Here is a 15,998-nt window from a genome sequence, read left to right on the forward strand (position 1 = left end):
AATCAACGATGGGTAGCGTTCAATGTTTTGTGGCTGATCTCGACAGGATCTATATATCTGGACCCGCCCCTCTGCTATGACTTTTAACTCATTCCACTCCCCAAATCTTCACCATCATTACCATTGAAGATCCTCGACGATCAATATCTCATTACCAAGCAGAATGGCACCCAAGACAACCCTCATCACTTCAATACAGCCGCCACCAGGACCCAGCGCAAAGCTAATACTCCCATCCGAAGATACCAGCATCAACACCAACCCCACTATCTTCAACGATGCAATGATAATCCGCAAGTCTGTCTTCATCGACGAGCAGCACTGCACCGCCGACTCCGAGATCGACAGCGACGATGCCCGCAGCTGGCACTGGGTACTATATGACAACTCCACCGCGACCTCCACGCCTGTGGGGGTGATCCGCCTGGTACCACCGCCACAGGCGCCTCACGCCCATCTTACGGATCCAACGGTAGCGCAGGGAGCCCTCGAATACGACTGGGCGCACGAACCTTGTATCAAGCTGACGCGGGTGGCGATCATGCCGTCGTTCCGCGGTCTCGGACTTGGGCGACGATTGGTGGAGACGGCGCTGGAGTGGGCGGCTGTGCATGTGGCAGATATAGACGAGGCCGCGGCGCAGATCGCTGCGAGGGGGAAGTCACCTGGGACTCCGATTCCGTGGCGGGGGTTGGTCCTTGTGCATGCTCAGGTGGATGTGGAGGGGATGTATGCTGGGCTTGGATTTGAAACTGATCAGTCGCTGGGTCGGTGGGATGAGGAAGGGATTGAGCATGTGGGTATGTTTCGGCGGGTGGTTCTGCATAAATAAGGATCTACAGGGATATAAAATATGATACGGGTCAAACATAGTCTACGAGTGGAGAAAATCTCAAGGTACAATATCAATGGATTCTACTAGGTCGAGTAAATCGAACTAGATATCAACTGGGGGAATTGCAGAACTGCACATTCCCTCGAACATGGATCAGGGAGTAAAAGAAGAAACATCAAATGAGATGGCCGCGCAATAAAAAAACCGACGGGGTATCCTGATCAACGCGAAGCAAAACAGAAAGCAGAAAGCAACCGGGTCGCTAAGGACCGAATGAGAACCATTTAGACACGATGCAAGGCCGTAACATGGCTGCAGAAAACAAAGAGACAGGGCCCAGGGCCTGCCGAAAACGCCAAAGCCATGGTCGCCAATAAAAGAGAAAAATAAGTCACACGTGGGCATGCCTCGATCAAGGGAAAAGATTATGAAAAAAAAAAAGTAAGAGTGAAACGAGCTGCAGCAGTCCTGCTGGCCACAGTAAAGGGAAGCAGGGCAATGCGTTTAGAAAGTGCTCCAGTTCCAGTCACGAGGAACGGAGGCAGCGACCTCGCCGGTCTGGCCCACGGTGGACTCGGAAGCCTGGTCGGCATTCATACCCTCGGAATCGGGAACGGAGACGCCAATCTGCTGAGCATCGATGGTATTCTGGATCTTGTTCAGACGGTTGGAACGGCTCTCTTCCCAGCGCTGGTGGGCGCTCCAGCATAGATCGCAGGCACGGGAGGGGACACCATCGGGGTGGAAGCGAGCGTCCTGGTCAAGAGGAACGAGGTGAGGGGTGTGGGAGGCGCAGAAGACGTGGCCACAGTGACGGCAGTGGTGGCGACGCAGAAAGATGCCGAAGGAGGAACGGCAAGTGGGAGAATCGCAGTTGGAAGAGGCCGAGTCAGCCTGAGAGGGAATTTAGTTAGCAAAGGTTGTTATGTATAAGACAATGATCAATGCGATCAAAGGATATGTGGCTGGGATGTGATAGGGCTGTGGACTGTAGCACGCCATTTTCGAGAAATGACGAGCTCACACGACATTTGTTTGAACAAATGCACCATCCAAGTCGAATCTAATCCCTATAAAGGTACTGAAGGAAGGCAAAAAGGGCTGTGGTTGTTTTTTTTGTTTTTGTTTTCATGAGATACTCACTTTCCAGTGTGTACGGGTCGGAAGACCGGTCACAACACCCAGTTGTTCATTCTTCATCCACTCATGCTGTGCGCTCTGACTGATTTCACTCGACTGACTCTCCATGGTGGAGCGACGGCTGATAGGTTCGGAGTCATCGTTCAGGCTGTCCAGTGAGCCATGCACGCTGCGGGGTGGGGTAATGGGAGACGATTTCTGGGGTCGCTCGGTGGGTCGGAGAGCTGCAGGGACATAGAGAGGACCCTTGAGAGGACGTAGCTGGCGCGACTGCAGGGGCAGTTGGTGCAGGGACGCGGTTGCCATGCGAGGAGAGGTGGGGGAGTTATTGGAGGGAGTATTGGTGGCGGAGTTGGTTGGAGAGGGTTGACCATAAACCGAAATTTGGTTGGTAGTGGTCAAAACGTGAGTGGCCATGATGAAAGTGAATAGGGGAAATTGGAAAAAAAAAAGAAGTTGAAGAGTAGAGAGTTTTAAAGGGAAGTTCAATAAGAGTAATCAAATACCGGAGGGGCAAAAAGGAGTTCAAATAATAACTACACAGGGCCGGGGAAAGAGGCAAAGAAAAAAAGGTGGATTGTGAGTGGCCGAGGCTTAGTGGGGACTTTGTGTATGGAGACTTTGTACGGACATGAAGTGGATTTGAGTGGAGAGAAGGAGAGAAGGAGAGAAGGAGAGAAGAGAAGGAAAGAGAAGAACAGAAGAACATAAGAACAGAATATAAGAGACTATAAGATGAAAAGGAGGTGAAGGATGAAGCATACTACTCTGTGTGATAGTGTTACGTTGGTAAGTTGTATTATTCCTTCTACTTTTGGGTACTTGAAAGTGGCGGGTACATTTCCGCAGGGGCCAAGTAGCGTCAAGTACCTGTCTTTTCCGCGTATACGGAGTACATTAACATCTCGTACTTTGTTCATTTATATGAAATCATAATCTGGACTATAAACACTTTCTTTTGACCGCCATTTAGGATTCCGACTTTGAAGTGATTTCCTGGATCTCCACTTGGCACGGAGTACCTAGGTATAGTACTTATACAGTTTATGTTTGAGATATAACTCTTACTCGGTATAGACATCGATAGACATAGACTACCTATATATATACTATACTACCTAGGTATGTATTGTATATCATCGAAAATCCAAAAAAATATAACAAATAAAAAGAGAAATCCTTAGAGTTCATTAGTGCCAAGCTAATGACCAATCAGGCTGTTCGTGGCGTACTTTCTTATCATCGAGTCATGATTGGTTAGTTGAGATTGAGATTATCCTATTGGTCCGGGCCTTCTCTAGGTCCGGAGCCCCGCGGAAGTCTGAGACCGAGGGATCCAATCAACTCGTGGGGAATAGAAATAAAATAATAATAAAATATGAAATTGATATTAAATTCGAATATTCTCAAAAAAGTAATCATCCAGAAGGACTCTTGCCGAGGTGTTATTTTATACGGAGTACGGAATACTACGGAGTACTACGGAGTATGTAGTATGTTATGAGGTAAGAGACTGTTTCAGCCCTGGAGTATGTACAATTATTGTACTATGCGCATACTATTACTTAAATAGGTACCTATTGTAGGGAAGACTAATATAACCATACCTGCAAATGCGGGAGGTTACAGATCTGGGGAAACGGACCAAATTGGCCGCTTGCAGGTGTACAACCCAATGTCGTCATGACTTAACCATTCTCCCAACTCCCTTACACCTACGCCATGAAGTTGGCCGTATTTAGCGCCAAATCCTACGACCGTACCTATCTGGATCAGGTGCGGGATCAGCACTTTCCGCAACTATGCACCATCGAATTCCATGCCTTCGCCCTGTCTGAGGAGACCGTACCCCTAGCCCAGGGGTGCGACGCAGTCTGTGTCTTTGTCAACGACACCCTAGACGAGCCCGTACTGAGAGCTCTCCACGCCTATGGGATCCGCGCCATCCTGCTCCGCTGCGCGGGATTCAATCATGTCCATCTCGCAACTGCCGAAGAGCTAGGCCTCTTCGTGGCGAATGTCCCGGCATACTCCCCGGAAGCCGTAGCCGAGTTCGCCGTGGCCCTGATCCAAACCTTGAACCGCAAGACCCACCGTGCATATAATCGTGTGCGCGAGGGCAACTTCAACATCGAAGGTCTGCTCGGGAATACCCTACACGGCAAGACCGTGGGGATCGTCGGCGTGGGGCGCATCGGGCTTGCAGCCGCGCGCATCTTCCAAGGCTTCGGGTGCCGATTACTCGCGCACGACCCCTTTGCCGGTGAAGAGTTCCACCAGTACGGGACGCTAGTGGACCTCGACACCCTGCTGAAGGAGAGCCATATCGTGACTCTGCATTGCCCCCTCACGGAGAGCACGAAGCATCTCATCAATGAAGAGACATTGGCGCGTATGCGACCAGGTTCCTTGTTGGTCAATACCTCACGCGGTGCACTCATCGATACGACGGCGGCCATTCAGGCGCTGAAAACCAAACAACTGGGCGGGTTGGCATTGGATGTCTATGAAGCTGAAGGCGAGCTTTTCTACAACGATCACTCTGGGGAGATCATCGAGGACGACGTGTTGATGCGTCTGATGACCTTCCACAATGTCCTGATCTGTGGTCACCAGGGGTTCTTCACGCGCGAGGCCCTCGAGGAGATCGCCGAGGTCACACTCGGCAATCTGTCTGATTTTGTCTCCCGCCTCTCTTGCAAGAACTCCTTGGTCACCGAGGGAAATGTATTGGCTTGCCTTGATACAGAGCCGGTGAGACTATAAAGCCTAAGTATATCTGGATATGAAGCATTGATATTTTGACCAATCTACCAAAATCGAACACTTTCTACCAAGATATTATTCATTATTAAGTGTGTAGGTAGATGTTCAAGCATAGACCAGTAGCAAGATACATTTCAACCGCGCAATGGACGAGTGCCCTGGAATTGACCCTGAACAGCTAGCCCGGCCCGGGGAAGGAACCGATTTCCATGAACGATCAGTGGGACCACAGAGATCAACCACATGAAACAAACAACCCCCACAGCAAGCAGAAGACGGAGTTGCTCCAAGACCCATCCAATCGCCCAAGGTCGGATAACTTGCCGAGAACCCTGCGATTCCTGGTCGGTATATGATAATGCCTCAGCCATTTGCCACGCTGCCTGGCAGTTGATCTTCTCCCAGGTGGTATCATCCGCGTACTGACGTGCTGCCACCGCCAGTTTTGCTCGCCGTATGGGGTCGAGGCAAATCACCTTTACCGAATGGACAAAACACTCCATATTACGCGGCGGGACCAGATAACCAGTCTGTCCATGACGGATAATATCAGAGGGCCCGCCCTGATCCCGCGCGATGACGGGTACACCACTAGCCATAGCCTCGAGGACCACCAGCCCAAAAGTTTCCGTGATAGAACAATGCAGGAATAAATCAGCAGACGCATACGCACGAGACAATGCAGACCCAGTGAGAGCTCCAGTGAAGACAACGTGGTCTTGAACCCCGTCAAACAGGCGCTGGACTTGATTCTCAATAGCCAGATTGCGATTCCCGCCGATCACCAGCAGCTTGAAGGGCAGTTTGTCTGCGGCTAGTTGGTTCACGACCTGCGCGAGGAACTCAAATCCTTTCTCTGGGGCGATGCGGCAAACGCATATCAAGATGATTTCGCCATGAGGTGCGATATGACGGCGATATGACTCGTCGCGCTGTGTCGGCGAGAAGAGAAGCGTGTCGACACCGCGACCCAGCTGGACGAGTCGATCGACCGGTACACGCGCACGTTCTAAATATTCGCGGATCGCAGAACACGGATAAAAGATGGTGTGTATGGCGCGGGCGCGGAACAGAAACCCCTGAACTGACGCCAGGAGCCATACACCGAATTTGTCCAACGGAGTAGGCAACATGATTTTTGCATAGGCAGATAGGTCTGTCTGGAAGTTAAGCAAGACCGGCGGAGGAGACCGTAGTTGGCGGATTTGCAGCAGCATTTGGAAACCAAGGGAGGCTGGGCTGGCGAGGTAGATGATGTCTGGCTGGAAGCACTGACTGAAGAGATCATCCAGATGGAACGGATAGACGACCGTGAGATCTGGGTTATAGGGTAGCGCACATCCGGGCAGACGGCGCTCCCAGGTCTGCTTGGACGATTGACCTTTAAAGTTGGGCGCGACGAGAATCAGTTCCATGCCGTTGTCGAGTAGATACTCGACCAGACTGCGCGTTGTGCGACTAACTCCGTTCACAGGGCCCCATGATTCTGTAGTGATGAGGATCTTCTTGCCGCGCAGGGTACTGGGGAAGTCGAGATAGAAATCCTTGCCCTTCACGCCCTCCGATGAGAGGAGAGGCGTGGATTCGGCCATTGTGAGATATGAATCTAATATTTGAGTAGTCAGGGAATACAAACGTATTTTGAAGCTGAAGGTATTCTCTTTACAAGGGGTCTGATCTATATCTATGCACGTGCCCTAACCGCCCGCTGAGGATGGTTGGTGGCCAGTCGCAGTTCACGATGCACCGCGTGCACTAGATTGATCTTCTGGTACGAATTTGAATTTGGATGCGAGGGAAAAATGATTATGGGTCATGAGGTATTGAAAAGAGCTTCATATGGGATCTCTTCTCTCCAGACTTTGAATACTTTACCTGGAAGAGGCAAGCTTTATTTTCAAGTCCTAATAATTCTCTCTTCACAGGTTAAATTCCTTCGAGGCCTACGGTTCAAGTTTCATGTCTACTCTTCTTATTGGATTGAAATTTGATCTTGCGCTTCTCCAAAAGGAGCGTGCGCCCTACAGTCACTACGGGATATTAATACGTTGAAGTCGATGGAAAATAGCCTTGGGCTGTGATATGGAATACACGCAGTTCTACCACATCATGCTCCTTTATCTGTGAATATATAGTTTATATACCGTCGACGAGACCTCGGTAGTACCGTAGGGGAGACACATGTGCGTAAGCCGGAAAATATATAGGAGTGTATAGGGTACAACATAGTAAAGAAATGTCGGTCTAGTCCTAATTTGGTAATTTAGGTGATCATAGGAGATATCCAATGTACTTTATAGTAACATTGTCTTCCGGTATTATAGACATAACATATAAACCGATATAAACCGATAAAACCAATACGAAACTCAAAGTTAGCATATCTCGGCCCTTTTCCCTTTCTGGAGAAACTTGGAAGCCTCGGTCCAAGATTGACATCATCGGGTATTTATAAGTTTCCCAGGACTTGGATTTTGTTATTTCATATATTATATTACAACCTATAACACATAACACATTATGGACAACAATCAAGGTTGCAAGATTACTCTCTATTGGTAGACCCCCCCTCCCCTCCTCAGTCTCTTCAGTTTCATACTGACCATTCTAGGCTCGAGCAATCTCGGAGTCACCGAATCCTTTGGCTTCTGGAAGAACTGCAGTTGAAATATGAGCTCAAGACCTTCAAGCGTCGCGCCGACAAGCTCGCCCCTGCTGAGCTGAAGGAGGTCCACCCGCTGGGCAAATCGCCTCTGATCACCATCCAGGCACCCGGCGCCGCCAAACCGCTAGTATTGGCTGAGTCCGGTGCGATCGTGGAATACCTTTGTGACCACTTTAGTAGCGCGCGACCGACGCTAGTACCACAACGGTACACCCCCGGCAGCGAGGGCAAAGTGGGTGGAGAGACTGAGGAGTGGATGCGCTATCGCTACTTCATGCACTATGTGGAGGGTAGTCTCATGCCTTTCTTGGTGATGACTCTGGTCAACGACTGTAAGTCATCTGTTTTAGAGAAAAACCCAAGCACCGTTGACATTCTCGACAGCCATTCGGAATTCCCCTCCATTCTTTGTTCGGCCCATCACCAACATGGTTGCCTCCCAAGTGGAGAATCAATTCCTGACCCGCAACGTGGAGGGTAACCTTGCCTTCATCGAGGAACAGCTCCGCACAGCTCCCGAGGGTGGCGAGTTCATTTGTGGCAAGGAGCTGACAGCTGCCGATATCATGTTGAGTTTCCCAGTTATTGCTGTTACCATGCGATCACTGAAGGAGGAGAAAAACAAGGACAAATACCCTCTTCTTGTCGCGTATGCCAACCGCCTTGAGAGAAATGAGGGATACCAGCGTGCTACGAAGAAGGTCGAGGAGATTGAGGGAAAGTTCTCAGCCTCCATGTAATTCAGAGGTCAGGAGAAGGGCGCGATGGATTTTTGTAAACTATTAATGACCTCAGCTCTTATTTATACCCCGTTGCCTCAATGCTGAGATATGGAGGATATGTGGTTGGCGGATGATCTCGGGAATGCTTGCACACCTCTACAACCACAGACGTCGATATTGAGTGTATTTTGCAAGGATAAGAATGAATGACCTGCGATAGGAATACAATGATATGCATATTTTCATCTGTGCGAGTATAGGTAGTTGAATTTGGTATAAAATGGCGAGAGCTCCAGGAATGGCTGATTACGTCATTCAGCTGATTCATCATCATGTGACCTTCAACTTCAATCCCGAACGCTTGCAAGCGTTGTCGATTCTGTGTCTACGCTTCAACGCTTCCCGCAACAATGGCTGGTCCTAGCAAGTGTGAGTTGTGAGAGTCCCATGAGTGCAGTGACCTGAATTGCTAACCTATTGTCCAGCCCTGATCCTTGATCCGGCCCTCCAGAAATACTATGGTACATCCCCCCCAACCCCATCTCCCAAGATCTAAGATTCCGGATGAACTGCACATATTGCGCTGGGACAAGTATACACACAAGCTATTTGGAGCAGCTCTATTAAACTCAGCACCCCGCGACACGATATATCTACGATTGAACATTGACTGACGGACCCACAGAACTCAATGCCAACCGTTACAAGTACTGGCGCTGGACCCCGCGCCATGCCATGATTTCGTTCGTCTACATGGGTCTGATTCCCGGAATCCTGGGCTACGTTGCCTACAAGTACGAGGTATGGAATGACCCATTGTGGTTGGATTGCAATTGTCCAATCCCGCGGAGAAACACGCGCTAACAATATGCAGGGCAAGTTCGAGTTCCGTGGCAAGCGCCGGGGCGATCCGATCGCCGAGTGGTAGACGTTTAGCGATGGATTCTATAATTCAATTCCCGTTTTGTTATCAAACCCGTACCGAGCAGCGACTGTGACACGACGCTACATGGAGAACTACACACGGAGAGGTTGGAGATACTCGTGTGCTAAGGGGGTTTTGCCCGATGACTCTTTCCTTTTTGTGCCGGTGCCCGTTGCGTGGGCCGTGTACTTTATTACAAGCATATACCGCATGGATTTCCTTATTTTGTTGACTTTGCTCATCATGAAACTTGGCGTTTACTTCCAAGGCTAAACGTACAGCCCCGGAGTACCTAACCCAAAAGAGGGTATCGTCTATTCCAGTGGCTTATTGGTATAGGGGACTTATCATAGGTGTTTATTCGCCAGGTCGCCAGCTTAGGGTAATATCTGGTAAGCATTTACTAATAATTACTACCTACTACTCGACATTTGTAACTTGATATGCTCCCGTCTAGCAGAATATACGGATATCGGATAGAGCTACCAAAGGATAGGTATATATCAACATAACTATAGTACCAAGGCCGGTCACAACTAGCCATCCCCACGGAGATCGAAGAGGCTAAAGTCTTCAAAAATCCAACAAAGCAGGTTTCCTAGAGCATATACAGCTGAAATGCTGTATAATCGCATCTTCAGCTGTGGTAGAGCGCATCACTGGGATGCTGAGGTGGCATACTATGCCTCGTATTCTCTTGACAATACTGATTCCATTGGTCCTAAACTAGATAATCATACAATGACTCAACGTGGGTATTCATCGCCCTTTTGACATACTTGCTTTCGAACTGGACTTCTCTTCGTGCTCTTCAATATGGCGCCCATCCACGACGGCCTCCGCGTCCACCTTCAGGCAATCGCTCACCACGATGCCAATCACCTCGGGGCATATGGGGAGGTCCACCACCACCACCTCCTCCTCCACGAGGACCACCACGACCAGCCCCACGATTATAGCCATTATCCCGGAACGCGCGCATGCCACCTCCACCTCCACCTCTGGGTCCTAGGATCGGGCCTGACGCGCCATTGAGAGGAGGCGCAACAGATCCATCCTCAAGCGGTGCAAGAATTGCACATTCAATGTAGTCTCCAACGATGAACCGGGCATCCTGCAGAGGCCTGTCCGCCTCGGAACCCTGGAAACGGAGCGGGCCAGGGCGAGGTCGTTCCTCCTGCTTATCTTCGTCGTCATCCGCGCGCAATGGACTATCTCTCGGGCCAACAATAGCACTGCCTAAGTCCCTGCTCAAGTATCGGCCACGCGCATCGGGGCCGCCCATTGCCGCGCCGCGCGCGTCGGGGTAAATCAATCGGAAGCAGAGACGGGTGCCAACGGGCGGATCAGGGAGTAATGATGGAAGAGCAGAAGTGAGAAGCTGTGAGAGCTCGCGAAGTGTGCATGATTGCCATGTGTAGATCTCCAGATGTGGTGGGAGTGGTGTTGCAGATGCGACGGGCGATGTTGGACGAATGGCATTTGGTCCGCTGACCGGTCCTCCGCGGCGAGGTGGTACGGGGATGCTGTAATCGGAAAGAGGGTTGTAGTTGTTGACTCGGTAGAAGAGCTTCAAATGAAAAGGTGCAGTGGTTTGGCGGTTGATCGAGGGTTTTGGGCCCTCTCGCGACGGAGCGGCCATGATGGATGGTAGGGTGAAAACAGAGGTTGTAGTTCCGAGGACGGGGGAAAAAATGGAAGAGAATAGAAGATGCGATGACTTGAATGTAAATAAAAGCTCGGATAAAGGCCCTTGAAGGTAAATGCTCTGGGTATTTTGGGTTGAGGGGAGTTGACTGGAAGAGAACCCCAAATGCGGCGTCGAAAAGCTGCGGGTTCTTTTGACGTGCAAGAACATTCTTTTCCTTCTGCGACCACAACCCAATTCTCATCCTTTGACGCAACTATACCTTATTTATTGTTTCTTTTAACTTGAACTACAGTTGAATTATTCAAGCAGCGAGCTGCATCACCCCGCCACCATGGATTTCGCCGCGTTGATGTCCAAGGAGATCTCTAAGGCCAAGGGTAGCGATGCTTCCAAGCCATCCAAAGATACCGGAAAACCCTCCCCCGCAGCGCCAACCAAAAAATATCTGCGACGAGGCGATGTCGAAGCTGCCCGCATTGAAGCTTACAACGAAGAGCAAGAGCGGATTGCACGCGAACGTGAAGAGCGCATGGCGAATAAGCGCAAGCTCGAAGACGAAGAAGCGGATCGAAACCGAGAACGTGAGGAGAAGAAGCGAAGACTAGCCGAGGTGTCCAAGACGAGGAGAGAAGAAGAAGAAAGAGCCAAAGAAAGTGAACGGCGGCGAAGGCTCGGTCTGCCTGAGTTGCCTGAGAACCCCCAGCCGACGGTGACACGGAGGAAGATATTGAAGAGGAGGAGCTTATTGCAAAACTACGAGAGATGAATGCTCCAATACAATTGTTCGGAGAGGATTATCGAGCCCGTCTTCGACGATACCGTCGTCTGGTTCAACGGGCCGCTATTCCTAAGAAGAAGGTGACCGATGGACCTATCCCCACCACCTTGGAGCCCGTCCCCGGTGGACAGATGATCATCCCGGCCAAGATCCCGAAAGATCAAGAGAGCCGTCTGTTCCTTTTCCGGCAGTTGGGATCTTACTTCAACATGGTTTTGTCGGAATGGGAACTGGCACTAGCAAAGCGTGACGTCTCGGTGCGTGAAAGTTTCCAGGGAAAACAAGCATATAATGCGATGATCCAATCACGCGAAAACATGACGCCGTTGTTCCGCCTCTTCGAGAAGGCCGAGTTGGAGGACGGGCTGTTGGAACCGATCGTTGAGATTGTGCACAAGGCGCAGCAGCGGCGATACGTCGATGCAAACGATGCATACCTACGAGTAAGCATTGGTAAAGCGTATGTTGATCCTACCCCTTTGGTAAATTTGGAAATAACGCTAACATGTCTATAGAGCATGGCCCATTGGTGTGACCATGGTTGGTATTCACGAGCGATCTGCACGAGAAAAGCTGCATCAAAGTGACCAGCAGGCACACATTCTGAGTGACGAGATTACTCGCAAGTATCTACAGAGTATCAAGCGCTGCTTGAGCTTTGCGCAAGTCCGCTGGCCTCCGGAGGATCAATTGCAGATGATGGGTTAGCCGTGTTGAGAAGAGTGTTCGAATATACCCATAGCGTTTCGAGAAGAAAGACAAGTGCATTCACAGCCCGTAATATTCATTCCGCCATCAGTTTGAACTGGTCTCTTTCAACAACCCGGAGACCGTGACAACGCGATACCCTCTGCGATTCAACTCCGGCAACACCTTCTGTAACATAGGCACTGTCCACTCTCTCCGATCGTGACAGACAATAATACTTCCTGGCTTGACTATACTCAAAATATGACTCGCGTTCAATTTCCAAAATGGCACCTGTGGGTCATGCGGATACACATCGCCAAGCACGAGCCGATATCCCAGCTCCTTTACGAGATTTCTCATCCGGGTGCTGAAAAATCCCGAGCCAGGGCGAAAAAGCCAATTCTCAGGCTGGGATGTATTTCCAGCTGCGACATATGCCTCCTGGATTTTGACATGGACTGCTCGCATCTGCTCTGCCAAGACGTCGTTGCTGAGTGCACGCGATGGCTCATCATACATGGCATGGTTGGCGAGTTCGTTGCCAGCTCGTACGAGTTCAGCCAAGACAGATTCGTGTCCTGGGATTTGGGATCCTATCACGAAGAAAGTCGCAGCTGCATTGTGCGATTGCAATAGACGAAGAATTGCAGGTGTGTGTATAGAGGGGGCGTCGTCAATCGACAATGCGACCACTTTTTTGTTTGTGTCCACGCGGAAGAGCACGTCGGGCCAGCGACGTTGACAGTAACGAATGAGCAGAGATGGGGGTTTGTATATGCAATAAAATGGTATGAGGAGAAAGAAGGTGGCGAGGATAGCTTGAAGCATGTTTGGTTTCTATGAAGGATTTCAAGGTGTTTTGTTGAAGTTCGCGGGAGATATCTAGCTTGGGCTACACCCATCTCTATACCAACTGGACAATTTTCCTACTTTTGAGAATCAAATGCGACTATGCTCATTTCATTGTGATTGTTAATTCCTCTTCGTTTTCGATGTTTATTTCCGGCGTCTAGAAGCTCTAGGAGCTCCATATCAGCCATCAATCACACATAGGCAACCAGTCGGAATCCTCGAGATGCCATCATTCATAGGGTGCCATCAGAGTATTTCCTAGCACCTTGCTACGAAATTCTTCCTCTCCAAGTGTCGTTGTGTGTGCCCAAGGTTTGAGTCGATTCTCTTCATGGATGGTACCAGCGAAGCACGAACTCCATTCCAGACGAGGGAAATGGTTGGAAACATCTTGAATAGTTGAGGGATGAATGAGATTGGCATAGGAGCCAGTGTTGTCTGTTTCCAACGAGTTAGAGCTATCCTTTGCCCAGACAAGTGGATAGGAGTGTATTTGGTCGTGGTTCAAGGGGCCTTGTACCATGACGCAAGGACAATCGATTCTGGCAGAGGAACGAACATACCGAATATTGTTGCCAGCTGAAGCAGTTGACCAAGAGCTGTGATTTTACCTTTTTCGCACAAGTCTTGATGCCGGATGATTGCTTCTGCCACGCTCTCTGCTTGATCTTTCGGGGCGACTGCGACCGAGCCTCCTACAAAGGAAGGTTTTAGGTTCTGCAGAACTTCCAGCGCTTTCAACCCTCCGAAGAACTCGAAGCTCATTCTGGTGGCTTCTAGGTTGCTTTGGGTTGTTCCGATATCGTGAAGGAGGCAGGCAAGGAAGTAGGTTTCATCGGTAAAGGCCCATTCGGGGAACCTGTATCGCTTGATCGCCAGCCCAAAGTGATACACGCGAAGGGAGTGATTGTATGTTGGCTCAGGAAGATGGGACTTTGCATATTCGTCGATCCGTTGGGCGAGGGGCGTTGCTGGAGTTGGGACTTCGGAGACTGCAATGGCTGGGGCAGGTATTGCTGGCGGATCTGTCGCAAGAAGAGCAGTAGCTGAAGATACAACGGCTGTGAAACCATAGGCCGAGATTGGGTTGGATGGACACATGTTTTGGGGTTGGAGAAAGAGAAAGAGAGAGTCGAGTTAAGAAGGTACATATGTAGGTAGCGGTCAAAGTCTGGGGTTACTCTGCGACTTTTATACTCTCTCACTACTTTCCCTTCAAGATTAAGCAAAGAATGAATATATAATACCTATAATAATAAATATCAAATTGGTAAGCACATCGTCTCTATAGAGATGTAACCATGACTCACCACCGAATTGCTGACCAGAAGGGGAAGCCATTTCGGACAGTCTTTTGGCCATTGGAATTGAACCCCAAATATTCAAATATTCAACTATTTTTAGATGTAAGATGTATGCTTTTAATTCAAGGTATCTCTGTACATATGTCCATCGTTACGGGGATACTTCCAGCCTGATATTCGTCTATACATCAAGTATATTTACAATGGTTCGAATTGACGCTATAGATCAATTTGATTATCCAAATAGAATTCTTAATGCTAATATCTAATTCTATTCCTTTATATCCAAACATAAAATATCAACACCGTATAAACCCAAAGGCTAAAGCTCAAATAATCTCCCCAGCAGCCCGCCGAATCGCCGCAGTGACTTCATCAGGCTTACTGAGGAATGGGCTATGCGATGCGTCCACCGACTCTGTCCTCATTCCAATTCCATTTGCTGTTCCTTCGACCATTCCCTTTTGAACCACCAGGGGAATAGCAGCATCTTCAGTACAGTACATGTAGGTACTTGGTACATCCTTCCACGCAGCATAGGTGCAAGGGCTGTGGAGGGTCTGATAACTGTGAGGCTTCAGGGCTGCAATGCAAGTCTCAATTTGGACGGCATCACAGTCGTGGTAGAAGGTTTTCTCCGGATTGGCAGGATTGACTTCCAGCTTATCGTCGCTGACGATAAACCATGGCAGGTCATTTCCACCGAAAGCGCCAATTAGCGAATCTCCTTCCTTGATGACGAAGGAGGTGCAGAAGAATAGATGAGTAACGCCCCCAGTCAGACCATTCTGCTGGCGTGTCTTGATGTCTAGACCTTTGATGGCGTCGTTTGCAGGCAAGCCACCGTAAGAGTGAACAACCACGACGACTTCTTGCCCGGCATCCGCTGCTCGTTCGATTTGAGTGCGAATTTGTGCAACATCTGCATCAAAGCTCAAGTGATGCTCTGCAGGACCAACTGAGGGCAAGTAGACTTTGTCGGTTTTGTAGTTTGCGGCTTCGAGGCGTTGTACCACTGGATCATAGCAGTCGGGGCTATGCCATGCACCTGGAACGAAGAGAATAGTAGTGGATTCAGTCATATTCAAGGAAGAGAACGGAAGAAGTGTTGTGTTTAGAAATGAGATATAGAGATACGTGGAAAAGAGGAGAGATGTGATATTTATGGGAAATCCTCGGGGTCAACAACTCCTACCCGATATCGGGAATGTTTATGTCGGAAGACATTCGGAGTAGAGATCTACACAGGGGAAATGAACTGAATTCCCCAAACAGGATGTGAAGGCATTTCAGTCGGCAACTGAAGGGGAACACCGTTATGACCAACCGGTTCCCGTTAGTATGTATGGGGCGATTTATATTAAGCGAAGCAGCCAAGAGACAGTGGAGAAAGGGGGAAAACGTTGAAGAAACTAACTTTTTCGGTATAGAATATAGGAAATCATGGAACATGTAGATCCTATTGAATTTCAGTAAATATAGTATATATATATATATATATTGGGGGGGGATATGAGGGTTATGCAGTATGCACCTGGGCAGTACCTAGGTAGGGCTGACGAACTGCTGACTACATTGGGCAAAGGCATAGTTCTCTCGTATTTTGAACTTACATTTTTAAGGCTTAACAGGCTGCAACTATTGGAGGAAAAAATAATAAGATAAGCTCT

General features: G+C 49.2%; 11 protein-coding genes across 11 annotated transcripts; 5 read left to right on the forward strand and 6 right to left on the reverse strand.

The window, feature by feature from the left end:
* Positions 1-163: 163 nt before the first annotated feature.
* On the forward strand, positions 164-832 carry N7517_000026 (GNAT family N-acetyltransferase; the record flags this gene model as incomplete). The annotated part of the gene is made up of 1 exon (XM_056717756.1): positions 164-832. The coding sequence occupies one exon, from the start codon at positions 164-166 to the stop codon at positions 830-832; it is 669 nt and encodes a 222-aa protein (XP_056581891.1).
* Positions 833-1,339: 507 nt separating this feature from the next.
* N7517_000027 (FYVE zinc finger domain-containing protein) lies at positions 1,340-2,392 on the reverse strand (the record flags this gene model as incomplete). The annotated part of the gene is made up of 2 exons (XM_056717757.1): positions 1,340-1,729; positions 1,979-2,392. The coding sequence occupies 2 exons, from the start codon at positions 2,390-2,392 to the stop codon at positions 1,340-1,342; spliced, it is 804 nt and encodes a 267-aa protein (XP_056581892.1).
* Positions 2,393-3,697: 1,305 nt separating this feature from the next.
* Positions 3,698-4,741, forward strand: N7517_000028 (2-hydroxyacid dehydrogenase; the record flags this gene model as incomplete). The annotated part of the gene is made up of 1 exon (XM_056717758.1): positions 3,698-4,741. The coding sequence occupies one exon, from the start codon at positions 3,698-3,700 to the stop codon at positions 4,739-4,741; it is 1,044 nt and encodes a 347-aa protein (XP_056581893.1).
* A 134-nt stretch (positions 4,742-4,875) lies between these two features.
* N7517_000029 (glycosyltransferase family 4 protein) lies at positions 4,876-6,333 on the reverse strand (the record flags this gene model as incomplete). The annotated part of the gene is made up of 1 exon (XM_056717759.1): positions 4,876-6,333. One exon carries the CDS (start codon positions 6,331-6,333, stop codon positions 4,876-4,878), a length of 1,458 nt encoding a protein of 485 aa, XP_056581894.1.
* A 928-nt stretch (positions 6,334-7,261) lies between these two features.
* Positions 7,262-8,146, forward strand: N7517_000030 (glutathione S-transferase; the record flags this gene model as incomplete). The annotated part of the gene is made up of 3 exons (XM_056717760.1): positions 7,262-7,299; positions 7,353-7,738; positions 7,791-8,146. 3 exons carry the CDS (start codon positions 7,262-7,264, stop codon positions 8,144-8,146), a joined length of 780 nt encoding a protein of 259 aa, XP_056581895.1.
* A 392-nt stretch (positions 8,147-8,538) lies between these two features.
* N7517_000031 (uncharacterized protein) lies at positions 8,539-9,056 on the forward strand (the record flags this gene model as incomplete). The annotated part of the gene is made up of 4 exons (XM_056717761.1): positions 8,539-8,557; positions 8,614-8,649; positions 8,814-8,929; positions 9,003-9,056. 4 exons carry the CDS (start codon positions 8,539-8,541, stop codon positions 9,054-9,056), a joined length of 225 nt encoding a protein of 74 aa, XP_056581896.1.
* Positions 9,057-9,864: 808 nt separating this feature from the next.
* Positions 9,865-10,695, reverse strand: N7517_000032 (SAP18 family protein; the record flags this gene model as incomplete). The annotated part of the gene is made up of 1 exon (XM_056717762.1): positions 9,865-10,695. One exon carries the CDS (start codon positions 10,693-10,695, stop codon positions 9,865-9,867), a length of 831 nt encoding a protein of 276 aa, XP_056581897.1.
* A 340-nt stretch (positions 10,696-11,035) lies between these two features.
* N7517_000033 (mRNA splicing protein PRP18) lies at positions 11,036-12,190 on the forward strand (the record flags this gene model as incomplete). The annotated part of the gene is made up of 3 exons (XM_056717763.1): positions 11,036-11,378; positions 11,408-11,942; positions 11,998-12,190. The coding sequence occupies 3 exons, from the start codon at positions 11,036-11,038 to the stop codon at positions 12,188-12,190; spliced, it is 1,071 nt and encodes a 356-aa protein (XP_056581898.1).
* An 87-nt stretch (positions 12,191-12,277) lies between these two features.
* N7517_000034 (chitin deacetylase CDA4) lies at positions 12,278-13,000 on the reverse strand (the record flags this gene model as incomplete). The annotated part of the gene is made up of 1 exon (XM_056717764.1): positions 12,278-13,000. The coding sequence occupies one exon, from the start codon at positions 12,998-13,000 to the stop codon at positions 12,278-12,280; it is 723 nt and encodes a 240-aa protein (XP_056581899.1).
* Positions 13,001-13,253: 253 nt separating this feature from the next.
* On the reverse strand, positions 13,254-14,125 carry N7517_000035 (cyanamide hydratase; the record flags this gene model as incomplete). The annotated part of the gene is made up of 2 exons (XM_056717765.1): positions 13,254-13,462; positions 13,588-14,125. 2 exons carry the CDS (start codon positions 14,123-14,125, stop codon positions 13,254-13,256), a joined length of 747 nt encoding a protein of 248 aa, XP_056581900.1.
* Positions 14,126-14,657: 532 nt separating this feature from the next.
* N7517_000036 (alpha/beta hydrolase) lies at positions 14,658-15,410 on the reverse strand (the record flags this gene model as incomplete). The annotated part of the gene is made up of 1 exon (XM_056717766.1): positions 14,658-15,410. The coding sequence occupies one exon, from the start codon at positions 15,408-15,410 to the stop codon at positions 14,658-14,660; it is 753 nt and encodes a 250-aa protein (XP_056581901.1).
* Positions 15,411-15,998: the final 588 nt, after the last annotated feature.

Source organism: Penicillium concentricum (genome assembly GCF_028827145.1).
Source record: "Penicillium concentricum strain IBT 3081 chromosome Unknown utg000001l_segment0_segment0, whole genome shotgun sequence".
NCBI classification, from domain to species: domain Eukaryota; kingdom Fungi; phylum Ascomycota; class Eurotiomycetes; order Eurotiales; family Aspergillaceae; genus Penicillium; species Penicillium concentricum.